At 38.8% G+C, this 18,530-nt stretch overlaps 1 protein-coding gene across 4 annotated transcripts; it reads right to left on the bottom strand.

Moving 5' to 3' along the window:
- Nucleotides 1–274: 274 nt before the first annotated feature.
- LOC131304430 (nicastrin) lies at nt 275–17,143 on the bottom strand. 4 transcript variants are annotated; one of them, XM_058331664.1, is made up of 16 exons: nt 16,932–17,143; nt 15,854–15,964; nt 15,623–15,737; nt 14,890–14,972; nt 14,727–14,803; nt 13,814–13,891; nt 8,549–8,620; nt 8,362–8,435; nt 7,115–7,247; nt 6,951–7,016; nt 6,534–6,653; nt 4,928–4,999; nt 4,069–4,209; nt 2,308–2,392; nt 1,744–2,191; nt 275–775 (listed from the first exon to the last, which is right to left on the bottom strand). In XM_058331664.1, exons 1-16 carry the CDS (start codon nt 17,014–17,016, stop codon nt 511–513), a joined length of 2,025 nt encoding a protein of 674 aa, XP_058187647.1. In that variant the 5' UTR covers nt 17,017–17,143; the 3' UTR covers nt 275–510. The 4 variants fall into 4 exon arrangements, with proteins under 4 accessions (XP_058187647.1, XP_058187645.1, XP_058187646.1 ...); XM_058331662.1 differs by having other exon boundaries at nt 15,854–15,970; XM_058331663.1 differs by having other exon boundaries at nt 15,623–15,755; nt 15,854–15,970.
- Between the last annotated feature and the right edge of the window lie 1,387 nt (nt 17,144–18,530).

Below are 18,530 nucleotides of genomic sequence, written 5' to 3' on the forward strand. Positions count from 1 at the left end.
GGAGCATGGTAACGCTTGACAATTGCCAATTGGATAGAGATCTTCTAACTGAAAAATTATTTTGGTGCTCCAGGAGCAATGCTGGTTTCTACCCAGACTCTCTCGAGCTCTCTCGGCTCTTCTAGTACGACATATTATAGTGTCTAGTGATAAAATGGTTAGAGAAATAATAAATAATAGGGGAGTGATTTTCGCACTCCCCAAATTGTTAACCGCACCACTCCCCTATAATAATAGTAATGATACAATGGCAATAATCCCACTCATCCAAGTATTGTCCAATTTAAATGTTTAATGGCCTATTTATTTTTGGTTCTTTACAACCCTGTAATCCCATAATTTTGCATGGGTACAATTTTAAAAACTTACCCAGAGAACTAACAAGTTTACCAGAAGCTTAACTTGTGGACAGTGTTCAAGGCTGCCTCGTGAAGTTATAAAACCAAAATCCGGAGAGAAGTTACAATAATGTCCTATCAAAAATAGAAGTTACAATAATGTAGTTTTCCTTCAATCCTGCTTTAAGGCTTTGTTGATGATGGATCTGATGAGTAGTATCGCAAGGTAAGCTAATATCGTAAGACTCACACCAGCCAGCAGAACTATAGTGTCATAAAATGCATGCTGTACAGTATAAACCTGAAGCCCAATTGTACGCCAATTGCTCTCCGTCCAAACAGGGTCGACCAGCCCCATGGGATCAGACGAATTAGGGGGCAACAACTCCCAACTTTCCGACTCAAACTTCAACCGGGTTGAATATGCCGGTACATACCTGAAATTGTAGGCCATGCATTGTTCAAATTAACAGATATATAACACAAGCTCAATAATTTTGACACAAAAAGCGACTCCTCCTGTCACACACAGTGTCTTTTGAAAATTCTTAGGTGTAATAACTCCATTCGTATTCAAGTTTTTAGAGGCATTAACTGCAGTATTACTCCTGTATGCGAACTTTTGAATTCATAACTAGTTAATGGCAAGGTAAATTTTTGAAATAACTAAAAATTCTACCTTACCTTGAGGGAGAACTATGGAGCAGTTGATTTGCTATCATATTATTTGGACCCTAATCGGGTAGAAGTGGTACATGGACAACACAACAAAGGAATGGGGGAGAAATGAATGCTCAGACCCAGCTTTTCGGGGTGTAGGGAGACCAGAATACCAATATTAATACCTCCATTGTACAGGGACAGTAGAATGGCAAGGTAAAGAGCCAAAGAGGCCACATTCGAGGTACATGTATAAGAAAAAAAAGCAAGGGACTAATGAGGACATTGAGAGTTTGGCTTGAAGTTCATACTGCATCAAAATCGCACAGAACGAGAAAGGATTTTAAAGAAAAAGCAATTACCTTTCTTTGTTTGGTTTTGAAGATAAAAGGAAGGAATTGATCAAAAAAAGATAAAAGGGAAGGAAACTAGAAATAACTTCCGCAGTCAGGGTATAAAGAAAAAACGTAAGAAAACAACTTTCCTAGTTTCCCTTTCTTCTTCCCTTCTTTCCAAACTAAGAATCAAGCAGGAAAGGAAGGAAATTCTTAATTCTTACTTCCTTTCCCTTTCCTTTCCTAGGTTCCAAACACAGCCTAAACATGTTAGGGGCAAGAGCAGAGTGGCAGCATACATCACCAAATGCCCATCTCCCAAAACCTCTAACCCAATCTAATAAACAAATAATCTCTGAAACAGATATTCCAATGGTGACTAATTCACTTAAACGAGCTAGTAAAGGCACCTGGTTGTAGAGACCACGCAAACTCCCTTTCCATCTATCTCCGATCTAACGCACAAGTGATTAGCGCCGCTGCAATTTTTTGGGCAACCAGAACTTGCACTCTCTGAAGGAATCGATGTTTTTTCAGCCAGAAAATTCCAAAGAAACCGTGAAACATCACTAATGTATCCAGGATAAGGTGTGGACGAAGGTTCCCCCTCAACGACACCAACATAGTGGCTTGGGCAAGTATTGGTGGGTGAAATATAGTGATTCACCAGCTCACAGGATAAGCCTGGTTCACAGCTCAATAGGCAACCCATAAGTTCTTCAACCAGAGAAGCATTCACATTAATAGCACTTAGAGTTAGAGAGGTGGCAGTTAAATCCTTCTTGTTGCTGGCAAGAATGTAGAGAGTGCGGGCAACAATAGAAGCAGCAGCTACAATGGATGAGGAGTTAATGTTTGCTGCATCAAAATACATTATGAAAGAGAAAATGGTAAGTGATTTGGGAATAGTGTAAAATCCAACATTAATCAGTTAGAGTTATGAGAGAAGCATGCATGAATTCCGATCAACTCACACAAATCATCAAGGTGGCTATGGAAGAATTGGTTGGTGAAGGCAGAATCAAAATCTTCTAGAACAACTCCGGATGTCTGGGAGTTCTGTTAAAAGGGAAAAGAGACGAAAACACATGAGAGTTTAGCTAGACAAAGTACTTGCTCAAGTTAGTTTGGAATCTCTACTTGAAATTCATGTTAACACGTAAAATCATCAACTTCTCCCTGCTTCATATTGTAAAACATGTGGTTGAATCGAACTTCGAATGTGGTAGTTGAGAAAAGAGTGACACAGTGAAGAAAAGAGAAGGCCTATTACTTTATCCCATTTAGGAAGACATTTTTTTTAACCTGTTCACAATTATTTTTGGGTGGTGGCTGTTTTTTTAGGGGTTGAAGACCCAAACTTCTACATACCTAGTAGATCAACACTAGATAAATAAAGTTTGTCTATGAGTCTTCCAATGGCGGAGAGTTAGCATCTTAGTTATGCTTCCGCCCATACAAGCTATCTGCAAACCTCATTCCCAATATAAATTCATGATGATCCTGTTGAGCAGACATTCCAGCTATTTTCACCAAGATAAATGAAATTAAATTGGTAATACAAGTTTTCAAGAGGATTAAACAAAACTGCTGAAGTACCAAACTCAAAACCATTTGGCAATGAGAGATTGCACAGGCTCATACACTAGTTTTGGATATTATAATCAAGATTCAATTTATTGAAACAACAGAGGAGTATATTTTTTCATTTTCTTTCTCTTTTTATGTTGAAAAGCTTCTTACATCAGACACAGAGAAAAATTAATCTCTCCAGAAACTGATTACTGGAGTTGAAGGCTTGATCAAAGGCCAGAAGTCAGTAATTGAAAGAGATTTCATGTCTGTTCCCCGCTTTCAGGAGAAAAGGAAATTACTTGAAACCCTCTTTTAAAGTAGTAAAAGCTTATTTTGGGAGACTTATGTGTGCTTTATGGTTATAGCCAGTGGCAGTTGCGTGCCATGCCGTGTTTTCGTGTCTACTTCCTGCTCTCTTATTTTTCGCTTACTTTGCTCAGCTTATATGACGCAGTCCGTCCCAAAATGGAAGATAATTTTGGCATTCGTGCCTCTTAAATTTTGTCGCCTGATAGATCTACATGAGATCTATCCAACAAGATCCATACCTCATAGACTCATATAAAAAGCATTATAAATTTACAAATGTGTACAACTTTTTGAAAGGTCCAAAACAATGAATTGTCATTCATTTTGGGACGGAGTGAGTATTAAACAAAACAAAAAGCATCTTTGCACATAGTTTCTTTTGAGAATGGTGTTTTCTCTTTTGGATCAGGTGATGCTCTTGGTCTGGCTGGCTTCCTTTTCCGATCAAAAAGTGATTTTGAAAAATTCCTTCTCCTCATTGAGAAAGGTTTCCAGCCAAACTAAGAGCATCGCATGATCCCTAGGATAGAGTAACTTGCATCATACAATCAAGGAAGGAGTCAGGCAGACATGCTAGTGTTGCTTATTTTCTTTGATGGAGATAACCATGCAGATGAATGACTGCAACAAACAATAGAGGCAGGTTGCATTATCAGGTGCTAAGTAGTTCCACCATTACTGTGACCGCCATGAAAGGAAATGACAAAGAAAGGAAGAAGGGTAGAAACTTTAGAGATAGGTGGATTATCATACTCATGAATGGTGCAACAAGCAAGGTCTGTATTCCCGACATATAATTATAGTACATATAATATAAGTACAGACCAGGAATTCGTTACGGTATCACAAACCTTCCTCAGAAATGCCATCAATGATGATGGAGGTATACCAGGATTTGATGCACTAGCCTTTGAGATATCAATGCCACTAGATTGAAGTGAATGTTGAGCAAGTTTTAAAGCATTCAATGTTTCATTTGTGGCAGCTGAAACCTACAAGTATAACATAGAGATGTATCAAGCGTAGCCATGCTGACATGTGAATGTTAAAACTCATTTTGGCAAAGATAGAAAAGAAAACAAATGCTACAAAAATACTACCGAAGCTAATAGAATATCATTTGACCATCAGAACTTTTCTTAGCCAAACTGCCATATCTGAGCAAAAGAAACCAAACAACAGCTATTTCTAGACAGATAGATTGTGCGCCTTAATTGAAGAAACAAAAGAACAAAAAAAAAAACTGTAAAAAATGACCAAATTTTGCTTCATTCCATTGTCTAATTTATGCATCACTTTATATTTTTTTCTAGATCACATCTCATTGGGACGTGCATCTACATAAATGTGAGTATGAAGATCAATAAAAAAAGTGCAGGGCATTTAGTGGACACAGCTGGTGCACGGATGTTGTTTCCTTTCTCAAAACTGCCACCAACCCTGCCTCCGCACGACAGAATCATCTCCTACACTGCTACCATTTCAAAGTAGTACAACACCAATTTCCCACCATAATCACATGGTCACAAACACCGCATCTGCCACCATTTAACTTCACCTTTTTCCACGGTCAGCAAGACCAGTATGTTGCACAAAAAATGTCGTTACAATCTGAAAAACTATTTGTCCAAAAGCAGATTGTGGATTAGGAATTGTACATTTCATGAGCAGGAAGGTATAAGTTAGCTCCAAAAACAAAAGATTTCTCACCTGTGTGGTATGAGCGAAAAAACTTTTGGTTCCTTGACTGAATCCCTTCCCAACAGATCCAACTTCCAAAATCTATGAAAGTTTATCCAAATTGAAGAAGTCAGCATGTTCCATCACATTGTCAAACATGAAAAGCATCAAGCATCAATAGTCAATAAAATCACCCAATTGGCAGGTTCCAATAGCTTCCTAAAAATAAAAATGAACCACCTCCTAACAAGGCAGTGCGCATCCAATATGCTAATGCAAGAGCAAACCAAAGCTTACTTCCATAGTAGTAAAAGGCACGCCTAGACAAAAGGCTCATCAAGGCTGACTCTTGGCGAGGTGACTAGAAAAAGGCAAGGCCCTGGCAACCAAGGCGTGCCTTTTGGAAAGGCACAAGGCATGCGCCTAGTGAGCCTCTTTCAATTCGCCCCAAATTTGATCCCTCATCTTTCAATCGACTTCAACCAAAAGATCTCTCTCAGCCTTCGTTTCCAATATTGGTTGATTGTCTTTTATTGAATTTGATATCTTAGTTGTCTATATGCAAGAACTGTTGACTATTTGGCATTTGGTAGATGATTTTATGTATTTTTTACTTGGTACAGTTTCTAAACATCATTGTCTCAGTGCTTATTATTTGAAAATTTGGTGTATGCTATTTTTTCTCACCTAAGCGCGCCTCACCTCGTGCCTCACGCCTAGACCCCAACAAACCTTTGCCCCTCAGTGTGCCTCTTGCCCTTACATCATATGACACTTCATTCACGTGAATACTGGTTTATAACCATCCATATAAAGGTTACCCACTATAATGATGCACACACTGGAAAGTTGAAAACCTCGACACCAGATATCATTACACTAGTTATGTATGCCTGAGAGCCTGCTACACTGCAACTTCTACAAAGTTCAGCACCATCTCTGACTACCACATGATGAGGTAAGAAGTCCTAAAATGTAGTTTCGAGGGTTTTTTTACCATTCTGGCTTCACTGGACTAATAAGAAAATACCACGTCCTCACTGACTGAGGACACTAATGTTCTATTTACCAATCTTTCTTCTTGTGATGAACAAATTATTATTTGTAACTATCAGAATGCCACTGTGGCACTACCTCAATTCATGTCCCAAGAATAGTTTACTGTATATCAAAATGGTTGGTTGCAACCCAACCATTACAATTTAGGATATTTAGCAAACGTCAGCCTGATCTCAAATGAAATTGGACCAAAGAAATTAAAGATGAGAGCTTTCGAAGGAAAATGATCTCCTTTTGATACCCATTCAAGGTAAGTGTGATTTTTACTGTCACCTGTGCCAGGTTTTTAACTTTTTATCAAATTGAAGTCCAATTTTGAATGGCCTTATTCATTTGTATGGCTCCTCGAAGGCGTAGGATTCTTGAATTCTGATATAGTGAAACTTAATGTGGAGGAAATGGAAAAATAAAAAATCTAGAGTAAAGAAAATAAAAAATCTAGAGTAAAGAAAAATACAGTACCAATTAACCAAAATCACAAGTCAGACAAAAATATAACCACATTCATCTTAAATCAAGATGTCAAATATGACAAAACTTTTGAAACTAGAACAATTTAGTGAAATGAGAAGATTACCATATCTATTAAGGAACTGTTAAGCCCATTGACAGCATCTGAATTTTGATCAAGTTCAAGAAGAAATCTTCGGCTACCAAGGAAACCCCATGCCTCTCCAGTGAAAATTACAAAAACTAGCTGCAATGAGAAAAAGTGGGGGGATAACCATCAGCAGCGAAAAATTCAGAGTAACCAAAAAACCACAAGAGTACCAACAATTAATTTTTGACAAGCAAAACATCAACTCAAAAAATATAACAAGGATAATCAAACACACACGTGGATCATTTTTTCACTAAAGAGTCACTAGAAATAGGTAATTCAAATAGTTGGTGTCAGTTTTATCAACCTTCTTACAAAAGCATACACATCCGTTAAACAACTCAGAAATTACAAGAAGTGCCACTAGCATGTTTACTTTCTCAATATACACACCTGTTTACCAAGATCATCCACAACACGAGAAAGAGCATCAACTGCCACCAGCAAGGAAATCAATCCCTACACATCGATTAGGGAAAACGTTTTGCATGGAGTGTTGTGACAAAAGCATATAAAAACAGATTTTATTAAGTTTGTGTCAAGAGACTTTAACTTACAGATATTGGGGAGTCTGCACCAAGGCTTTTGTCACGAAAGAAAGATGCAGAATCCATGGATGCCACAGCTAATATGATATGCTTAGATGATTCTGAAGACGAAGTATTGACTGGTGGAAGGGCCGACCACACACTGCCCTTCATACCAAAGATACAAGAAAATAAATATAAGGCGCAAACACATCTGAGTTCTCTGTGTATGAAGATATTAACCTTATACAGTCAGTTCATGAGCAACATGCAACACAGCAAAGCTTCATGCGAGATTAACCTATTTGGTAGTGTCTTTCTATAGAAACACTCTACTTCAACTTTTTTCATGAATAAACTCTCTCCATCATCCTGTATAGATAAAAAAATCCATCTCTCGAAGCTACAGGCTGAGACTTGGGATAAAAGGGTGAAACTTGATTATGTTCTCAAGAAGCCATCACATAAGTCATCCTCAAACCAAAAAAGCAAACATCTTCTTGTTAGGTCCAGTACTTGCAACTCCATTCATGTCACAACTACGCTGGCACAATTATTGTAAACATGGAATTGCTTCAACAGCAGCAAAATTTCAATCACCCACTCCACTGCTGGTGATCCAACACTCAACAGAGAAGGCACAAATTGACACAGTATCACTAGGTTAATAATTACAAGGGATCAAGGAAAATCAAATCCAGCCCACAGAGCAAAACTGATTAACTTACATATGCAAAAAGTGTAAATGTTAAATGGTGATTCCTAATCCATAACCTAATGAACTATCACTCGTCTTTTTCCAAACAGAGAAAACATGTTCAACTTAGCATTCCTAATTTCAATATGAGCATCATGGTGCTTCAAAAACAAAAGGATTCTCTTACTGAAAGGCAAACCAAAACCTAAAATGAAGCCAGATGAGGTATAACCAATGAAATCAATTTCTATATACTTCATACACTTTTAAAGAAGTGTGAACAAAGAAATGTTGATATCTATTCAAGAAAGTTGTAATCATCATCAAACTGAAGCCTAAAAGAAGTAGGATTAATAGGTATTACTTACTAACATCCAAATTATTTGATTGTTATTGTGTCTAAGCAATGTAGAGATTATGCTTTTGGGAGACTGTTTTCTAATAGCTTAAGCTTTTTGGAGGGGTGAAGGCTGTTTGAAGCCCAAAAATAACCTTTAATGGTTTTAACGATTCAACATCTGCTAAATTCACATTCTCATAGTATTTAGCCATGGAACCAGAAAAATTCAAGAAATTTCACCTGTATCCGCCTAATGGAAGGCAAGTCCCTTCTTTCAAGCAAGATTCTGAATCACGTGTCCCCGATTTTGTTGTCTAATCAAAATGAATAAACAAATGGCAAATACAAAGATATTGACCTCGTAAAGCATTCCTTAAATCAAATTTACATGTTGATTCAGTCAATGTGCAACACCAAAATCTCTGACCTGCATAACCAGATCAAATTCTGCAACATCGGTAGTATAAGCTTTCTTGTTCCCTTCATTCTTTATGGCTGCCTGAATGTGTAATTGAGAGCATTAAATGCACAAAGGCCAAAGCTTCAACCAAGTATCCAAGACTGCAGCTATATAGGAGAATTGACCACCACCAAAGTCCATGAAGGCCATCGTTAAAATACAGTGCTCCTTGTTCGAATATTAATGGAGACACCTCTTGTAATGGGGCAGAAACAGAAACTTTGATTTTTGTTCCGTAGGGTAGTTGGACAGTTGTAGCTTACCATAAATGCATTTACCTCTATGTTTTGCAGGACTTTAAAGGTTTTTTGCACTACCAGAAGGCAACCCAACCACTACTTTTTTTAAATTCACAAGCAGTAGGAGAATACAAGTATCAGAACTGGAACAAGTCCACAAGAAACAAGTCCACAATCATTATAAATCCAACCCAACTAGTAGCCCCATTAAGAGGATGAATAATCCCCAAAAAACAAGGGGAGTAACCCCCACATGCAGGTTGGGAGTGTTAGAATAGAGTTGGACTTAGTCCCACATTGGTTGCTTATGTTATGTAACTAGTCGCCGCATAATATAAATAAAGCTCACCTGTGTTAGGGTTAGTTAACACCCTATACACTTTTCCTTCTTTCTCTCACAACATGGTATCAGAGCGGGATTTTAATCTTAATCCTAAACCACCCTAGCCTTTGTACATAATCGCTACAATCCTAGCCTAAACCCTAGTCTCTGTACATAAAATCACAATCCTAATCCTAGCTTCTGCCTTAACCCTAACCCTAATCATTAGTTCACAGGTACTGTTCATCATCGGTACTGTTCACCGATTACTGTTCATCGCCGGTACTGTTCATCACGCACTGTTCATCGCGCTACTGTTCATCGTTGTTGGGTATTGTTCCGTTACTCTTATGCACTGATTGTTCTGGTAATTTTGGATTTTTTGGTCAATTTACAGTTTATCCTCTCCAATAGATGGTAGTTTGGGTATGTTGAAGTCTGATTTCGATTGTTAGATTGTGTTGAGTTATTTGGTCTATGTTGGCATATGAGCTCTTGGTTGTTGCTTGATATTGGGATTATGTTGTTCGGTGGCTACTTTGGTTTTGTTGGATGCATGCGGTGTCGTGCCCTTGGTCGTTAGCCGGTCAATCAGTTCCTTATTTCTTGTTTATTGGCGTTTGTTAGTGGAGTATTTGGTTGGTTGATCTATCGGTAGTTGACTAGTTGCCTCTCATTGTACGGTGATATGTTTGCAATGAAATCTGGTTCTGATTTTACTTCCGCTGATTCTGGTGATTTTGGTTCTTCATTTAGCCGTGATTATGGGTACAGTGGTCGTTTTGACCGCGTTTTTGGTGGTCATGGTTTTGGTCGTTGTGGATTTAGTCGTACAGGTCACATGTCAAGGAGAGGTGGCCATAGTCGAGGCCATGGTTATAGACTTTGTACTTATTGTGGGGGAACTAATCATACGGTGGACCACTGCTATGACCTACATGGTTTTTCTCAGGCTCATCGGGTTACTTCTCCCAAGGATATTAGGCAGGCTGCACGCTCCACTGCTATGGTGACTATTTCTATGGAGGAGTACCAACGCCTTGTGTCACTTCAGACAAGTTCCTCCATTGCTACGCTATCTCAGACAGGTTCTTCTAGTGCTTGTATTGCAACTTCTCATTTTTCTGTTCCTTGGGTTATTGATTCTGGTGCATCTGATCATATGACTGGTAATTTTACTATTCTTTTTAGCCATCAGTCTATTGATAAACCATCTCGTGTTACCTTAGCAGATGGTTCTACCACTGATATTACTGGTTTGGGTTCGGTTTCTGTTACTTCTTCTTTGACTTTGGATTCAGTATTGCACGTTCCTCGTTTTCCATTAAATCTTATGTCTGTTAGTAAACTTACTAAATCTTTAAATTGCTCTGTCACATTTCTTCCTCATGGTTGTGTGTTTCAGGATCTCAAGACGGGGCGAAAAATTGGTGGTGGTACTGAGCGTGGTGGTTTATATTACTTTACTGACAATGTTCACCCTAGTTCTGTTGCCTTTCAGTCTTCTGTGTCACCCTATCAACATCATTGTCGACTTGGTCATCCATCCCTTCAGAATCTTAAACGGCTGGTACCTTCATGTAGCCGTGTTGATGCTTTGCCCTGTGAAGTCTGTGAGTTTAGTAAACATCATAGAGTGTCTTTTTATCCTAGGGTTGAGAGTCGCGTAACCCGTCCTTTTCACTTAGTTCATTCTGATATTTGGGGTCCAATGCGTGTTCCTAATGTTTTTGGCTTTCAGTATTATGCTATTTTTGTCGATGATTATTCTCGTGTTACGTATCTTTATCTCATGAAAGAGCGGTCAGAGTTGTCTTCTATCTTTAAGTCATTTTATATGGAAATCAAAACTCAATTTGATACTTGCATTCGTATATTTCGTTCTGACAATGCAGGTGAATATTTTCATAATTCTCTTTCTAAGTTTTTTGATGACCATGGTATAATTCACCAATCTTCTTGCGCTCGAACTCCACAACAAAATGGAGTTGCCGAACGCAAGATTAGGCATTTATCAGAGGTTATGCGTGCTCTATTATTTCAAATGCAAGTTTCTAAGTCTTACTGGAGTTATGCTGTTCTTACAGCATGTTACTTGATCAATCGTATGCCATCTAGTGTTCTAGGTGGTCAGATACCCCATACCGTTTTATTTCCTGGTCGCCCTCTCCACTCATTACCCTTACGAGTGTTCGGGTGCACCTGTTATGTTCATGCTCTGGATCCTGACCGGGACAAACTTGATCCACGGTCAATTCGGTGTATTTTTCTGGGGTACTCACGCACTCAGAAAGGGTATAAGTGTTACTCACCATCTCTTCGTCGTCATTTTGTTTGTGCTGATGTCACATTTAATGAGTCATTGCCCTTTTCCTCGGGTCACAGTACTCCAGTTGACCTTCCTGAGTCTGAGTCTGTATTTCCTATTTGTGTACCATCTGGTCCTCCCTTGCAGGTGTATGTTCGTCGGCAACAAGTATTAACAGCCCCACAAGTACCAGCCACCACGCCTCCTCCGTCCCAAGATCCGGTTGCACCTTCACCTCCACCTCCACCTCCACCTCCACCTCCACCTCCACCTCCACCTCCACCATCACCTAGTCTTCCTATAGCTATTCGCAAAGGTATTCGGTCTTGCACATCTCATCCTATTGTTCGGTTTGTTTCCTATGATCATCTGTCTCCGTCCCTTCGTGCTTTTACTACTTCTATTTCGTCCATTTTTGTTCCTAACACTGTTCAGGAGGCCTTATCTGTTTCTGAGTGGCGGGCAGCTATGGAGGCTGAGATGTCTGCTCTTCATGACAATGGCACTTGGGAGTTGGTTTCTCTTCCACCAGGAAAGTCTACTGTTGGATGTCGATGGGTATTTACCGTCAAGTATAATCCAGATGGCACAGTAGAACGGTACAAGGCCCGTCTTGTGGCCAAAGGCTATACCCAGACGTATGGCGTTGATTATGCCGAGACTTTCTCTCCGGTGGCCAAGATTAACTCTGTTCGCATTCTTATTTCTATAGCTGCCAATCTTGGTTGGCCCTTGTTTCAGTTGGACGTTAAGAATGCATTTCTACATGGTGACCTGCTCGAGGAGGTTTATATGGAGCAACCTCCTGGGTTTGTTGCTCAGGGGGAGCGTTCTCAGGTGTGTCGCCTTCGCAAAGCCCTCTATGGTCTTAAGCAGTCCCCTCGAGCTTGGTTTGGCAGGTTTAGTGATGCTGTGTTGCAGTTTGGTATGCGTCGCTCTCATTCTGATCATTCTGTCTTCTCTATTCAGTCAGATCGGGGAAGAGTAGTGTTGATTGTGTATGTGGATGATATCATTATTACTGGGGATGATCAGAAAGGTATTGATGAGCTGAAACAGTTCTTACAGCGTCAGTTTCACACCAAAGATTTGGGTAAGCTACGATATTTCTTGGGTATTGAGGTAGCAAGATCCAAGGAAGGGATCGGTTTATCTCAAAGAAAGTATACGCTAGATATTCTAGAGGAGACTGGTTTATTGGGAGCAAAGCCTGCGGAGACTCCTATGGATCCAAACGTCAAATTGTGTGTTGATCAGGGGGAGATATTTCCTCATCCAGACCGTTATCGTCGCTTGGTAGGCAAGCTGAATTATCTCACCAATACACGGCCTGATATCTCATTTGCTGTCAGTATGGTAAGTCAGTTCATGTCAGCTCCTCGTTTTCCACATTGGGAAGCTTGTCTTCGTATTGTGAAGTATCTCAAGGCTCATCCTGGACGTGGCTTGTTTTATCGTTCAAATGGTCATTTGCGTGTTGAAGCCTTTACCGACGCTGATTGGGCAGGATCACCATCTGATAGACGGTCCACAACTGGGTACTGTACTTTTGTTGGTGGAAATTTAGTTACCTGGAAGAGCAAGAAACAAACTGTGGTTGCTCGTTCCAGTGCTGAAGCAGAGTATCGTGCCATGGCTCATACTACATGCGAGATTGTATGGTTGAGAGCTTTGCTCGAGGAGTTGGGGCTTGGTGTACAGTTACCTATTCCTATGTATTGTGATAATCAGGCAGCAATACATATCGCTTCGAATCCGGTATTTCATGAGAGAACCAAACACATCGAGGTAGATTGTCATATTGTTCGGGAGAAGATAGATAGTGGCCTGTTGGCTACCCCTTTCGTGTCTACAGGAGCTCAGTTGGCAGATATCTTCACCAAGTCTCTAGTTAAACCACGTTTAGAGTTGTTACGTAACAAGCTGGGATTTTGTGATATTTATTCTCCAGCTTGAGGGGGAGTGTTAGAATAGAGTTGGACTTAGTCCCACATTGGTTGCTTATGTTATGTAACTAGTCGCCGCATAATATAAATAAAGCTCACCTGTGTTAGGGTTAGTTAACACCCTATACACTTTTCCTTCTTTCTCTCACAACAGGGAGATTCGAACTCCTGACCTCCTAGTAAGATGCAAGAGCCCTGACCAAGTGAGCTAGTCGCAGTTGGTTAACCCAACCACACTTGAACACTATATGAAGTATGAGGAGGGAGTTCAGGTATTACTCAAAATGTTATGCAATGAATCTTCATCAATTTCTAATGGGAGCGTAAACAATTCTTAATCCATATTTTGCTCATTGGACCAATACCTATATGTAGTAAAATTATTTTACGCTAAACAAATCACAGAAAAATCAATACCTCCTTGAGGGTCGAGGTGCTACTATCAGAAAGTAGAAATACAGGAAAATCATAATTGTTCCACATAATACCGGATCCCTGCAATTGACAAATAATGATGTTTTAGCCTCAAAAACAAAATGGTAAATGAAGCCCTGTGTTTTATGTCAGAAGCCAAGGAACTAAGGCCATGCTATGGTTTCAACTTTCAAAGCGTACAGCAAGTGAATCAGACATGGTTAAGGACTGAAAAATCAGAAAATTAAGGAGGAGAAAAATAGTAAAACAAGAGTTAGTGATCTAGACAACTGCAGCCCACAGTACAACCTACTAATGTCCCTCAAAGTTGTAGAACTACTTAAATCTGGTTTTCTCTAGAACATTTTCAGTCCTAGCATATTATCCTTCAAGTAATTGCAGGATCCTTCTGTCGGGCACACAAATCCACCCCAATATCCTGCGCCCAAGCTCCCAAGTCAAAACCTCCAAGGAACCTTTCTCCCTTCATGAAAAGACCAGGTTCCCAACTAGGATAGAACCTCTCATGCATATGAGAGAGAGAGAGAGAGAGAGAGAGAGAGAGAGAGAGAGAGAGAGAGAGAGAGAGAGAGAGAGAGAGAGAGAGAGAGATTCACATTAATCAATTTCTATTTTATAAGATGCTCCTACACGCTCCTTGGCTTCTCCCTAATGCAGAACTTCTATTATCTTCCACTCCCCTGCCCCCACCAACATACCTGCACCCACCACTACTTCGTGCTACTAAGATTCTCAATCTTCAAGATTGCAAATTTGTTATGCGTTGGTTTATTCTGTGTTCTTTTCATATAATGTGCTCCAACATAGTATCGATCCAATGCTCACATCTAACGAACTTTATCTAGTTACACAGAACAAAAAAGGAATCTTTTCTCACACGTAATTCATTACATACAATTGGGTTCCATTGATAACTGATGTTTTTATAAGGAGAGAATTCAGCTTGGGGAAACTTTTCATCCATAGAAACACCTACACAACCAAGAAACATCTTTGTTAGTAGCCTCAAAAGAGCCCTTCATTTGTTAAACTGATGATAAATAGGAAAGTTCACTTACCTTTTAACTCATTTTGGACGTCAGTTCCTGATTCAACTAAAACACCACCAACATATTTAGCAAAATCTACATCATTCGATACTCTGGAAAGGAAACAAAAGAAACAGAAGTAGTAACAATGTACAAAACTATTTAACCAGAGGATAGTGCAATAACAATAACGCGTCATTTTCCAGTAACACAACCAATATAATAAATCAATACAGAAACAGAAACCATTCAATTGGATGTATAAACATAGCCACTACCATATGTGTAAAGATGTGTTTTCCCGGTCTGGTCATGATCAAATTTTGTAAGAACACACATACTAATGAAGCTACAAGAAGATTATCCCAAAGGAATGCATGCTTTCCAAGATCAAATAGCATTTGGAAACTCGCTTCACTAGAGCAAATTGCACCTTTCCACGCTAGAAGTCAAATATAGACATGATTTTACATACAACTTAGTCCTCATTTACACGTCAAGTGCAAGTTCACAATCACTTGTCATAGATAAGGAGATCATAGTTTCTTTTTTTATTAGGATGGAGTTAGTTTTTCTTTTTCGTAGAATATAAAGTCATCCCCTGCTCATTCTCCAAACACATTCATTACATGGACTTGGGTATAATGATCGGATGCAGGTGTGGGTCAAACCATGAGGTTCAAAGTAGGTACAACATAGAACACACCAAAATATAAGTAAACACAACTATTTATTTTGAAAGTAACTTAAAACGTAAACATACCTAAGAAAAAAACTGTCAAATTCATGTAATGACACCAGTATTGCAGATAACTGAGCCAACTTATCAGCATTCTTGTATCTTACAATTGGAGCAACAACCTTCTCGCGGTCAGGGTCTAGGGATACAATAAAAACTGTTAATGAAGGATATTGATTATGCATGGAAAATACCTTTTAGTTAAACAAAGTGCACACATGACACTATTAGGAGGTGAACTACTCGGATACCTACTTGAACAACCAATCTCCCCTGAAAGATTAAGAAGTCGTACACAAGGAAACCCGTCAACAACCTTGTACATGGACTTTTGGAGATCAGGAACTGACTGGAAGTTCACATCCTCTGTAGCTGTTCAAATTAAAAACAATTCACTGGAACATAAAAATCAAGAATATGTAGAAAACAAACAGAAACAGGTAATCTGTTTCCAAGACAGAATACAGTCACAAGACCCACAACAACCATGATTATGAATAGTTTACTACAAACTCTGACATCAAAACTGCAGTAAGAAACACAGTAACCCAAACCCCTTCTGAGAATCGCGGATTCAAGTTTCAACAGTTGAGCCTACATTTCTTTGGCATTGCTTGATACACACTAATGGATCCATTTCCTAACAGCTTAAACTTGTGGGACAATTAGTAACTTAACATGGCCTCAAAGCCCTGGTTTCTATTCAAGTCTCTCCATTTGCATATGTCTTCCTTTAGATCATGCTTCTACCCTACAAAATGTGTTCCTCCTTGCATTTCCACATACAAGACGGAGTTGCACCTGAGCGAGGGCGTTGGATAGCATAATACATGTTAGGCACATTTCCTAACTCCTTTTGGGGACAAATTGATAACCTAACACATACACCATAGTCTCAACATACAAAACTTGAATCCGCCATTTCATTCGAGGTTACAAAAATGATACACCCTTAGTCATATAATCCTTCAGTAGGGCCCTTTGCTCACGCTCTCAATCTGCGCTCGCGTTATCAATCCTCTCTCCTCGCTCACACGAACTTTAGTAGTTTGGATGTTTTTTTAAGACTTCCACGCTCCGCTCACCGACACACAATGTTTGACTTAGATACACCACATTTCAACATGAATTGCCATGCCAGAGAAGGAAGCTCCAAACAGTAGTTACTCAAAACTGAAGGCGCCACAATTTTTAAGTATAATTAACCGAGAGATTCGATTTAAAACAGAGAGCAAGGAATTCTGCACTTCATTTTCGATATTCCTTCATTTAGAATACAAACCACGAAGGATCAAAATTGGAAGACAAAAAATGTACAATCGAAGTGACTGACCTGAGAGAGAGGCGTGAAATAGAGCGGGGAAGCATAGGAGAATACAGAAGAGCTTCGAGGCCATACGGGGCGAAGAGGAACGCATCAGTTTGAGCAATCAGAAACCCTAAACTCTACGCCATCAACGTCGTCCTAGCCCTCTCTCCTCCTCCTCCTCCTCTCTCTCTAGATTTCCTGCAATTACAGAGTCGACTTTTCCGGTTGACTGGCTAGTTTTAGTTTTTTGGGACTTGGTGCTACTGTTAAATTGGTTAAGCTTGTGCTAATAATGTTTCTTTTTCTTTTTTGATATTTTTTTTTTTTTTTGGTAAAAAGGAGATTTCATTTCTTGTAAATGTTTTTTCAAACATTATTATAGGGTGCGACATTTCTTATACTAATATTTTCTCGGAATGGACCTGCTATTTCTTGAGTAAAAAAGTTATTTCAAACAAAGTTATTTTTTGAAAACTTTGTTTAATAGAATTAATTGAAATCTATTAAGCAAAATTTATATAGTATATAAAAAGTATTACCAGTTGAAAGATATAATCGATATTCTAATCGAAAGGGATAGAACAAGGGATACAAAAAATGGAAAAACGAAGAAATTAGTGGAATGATATCATTAATTTTTTTTTTGTTTTTTGTAAAATTTGATGGGGAAGCATAGTTTTGTGTGTGTGTGTGTGTTTGTCAATTTGAACCCCATAACTTGTTGACGACGTAATTGAAACAGATGGAATTCGCAAGCAAAATTGTCACTCTCAAAGGGATAAATTGAGATTTTATACAAGGACTCTGTCTTAGATTTTTACGCATTACTTCTGTGTTGTACAGTAATATATTTATGTTGGAATAAGTAAAATAAGAAAAATACTTTTAGATTTGATACTATTATTTATGTTAAGAATTGAGACTTTTACATAGCTCACTAACCTATTCTAAAACGAAATTTGTTGCTGACTCGCTGCTTTACTGATAATTTTAGTATTTAAATAGTGATAATTTGCTTCTGAAGAAACCTGGCAAATCAACTATCAAGTAAAAAATTTAGTAGTTAAATAGTGATAATTTTTTCTTGCTGTTAAAAAATACTGATAATACTGTTTACTCAAAATAGAGGACTAGAAAACAAGGATGGGGAAGCTGTGAATGTACACAAATGTGCCCTCAAGGGTCCTATTTTCCCTTTCATTAGTAAGCGTTTGTGTTTCCATAATAATGCATGAGAAAAAAAGCAGAAAAAAAAAATGATGTTTGACAAAGTTCAAAGCTAATATGAAGTATGAGAGAAAGCCAAAACAAATGCCATATATGAAAGAAAAGCAAATAGTAATTCAAACGAGCTGAGCCGAACTTTGTTGAGCTCGAGATCGAGCTCGGCTCGTTTACTAAACAAGTAAAAAACTTGAGCTCGAGCTAGACTCGAGCCTTAACAAGCCTAGCCTCTTAATGAACTGAGCTTCGAAAACTCGAGCTCGAGCTCGCAATCTGTTCGGTTCATTTACAGCCCTACCATCACCCTTTCCTTTCTCTAGAAAAATTTATAACCACATAAAAACTCATAAATGTTGAAGCATATTACGAGAAATCCAAACATGCCTCAACTACTTTAAA

This window comes from Rhododendron vialii, chromosome 10a (assembly GCF_030253575.1).
Source record: "Rhododendron vialii isolate Sample 1 chromosome 10a, ASM3025357v1".
Taxonomy (NCBI): domain Eukaryota; kingdom Viridiplantae; phylum Streptophyta; class Magnoliopsida; order Ericales; family Ericaceae; genus Rhododendron; species Rhododendron vialii.

Excerpts from the sequence above, each read along its gene's own strand:
- LOC131304430 (XM_058331663.1), bottom strand. The coding sequence starts at position 17,016 with ATGCGTTCCTCTTCGCCCCGTATGGCCTCGAAGCTCTTCTGTATTCTC. Across the intron at positions 14,804-14,889 it reads CGTCCAAAATGAGTTAAAAG|GTGTTTCTATGGATGAAAAG; the intron begins GTAAGTGAACTT and ends TTGGTTGTGTAG. Across the intron at positions 2,192-2,307 it reads TAGCCACCTTGATGATTTGT|CAAACATTAACTCCTCATCC; the intron begins GTGAGTTGATCG and ends ATTTTGATGCAG.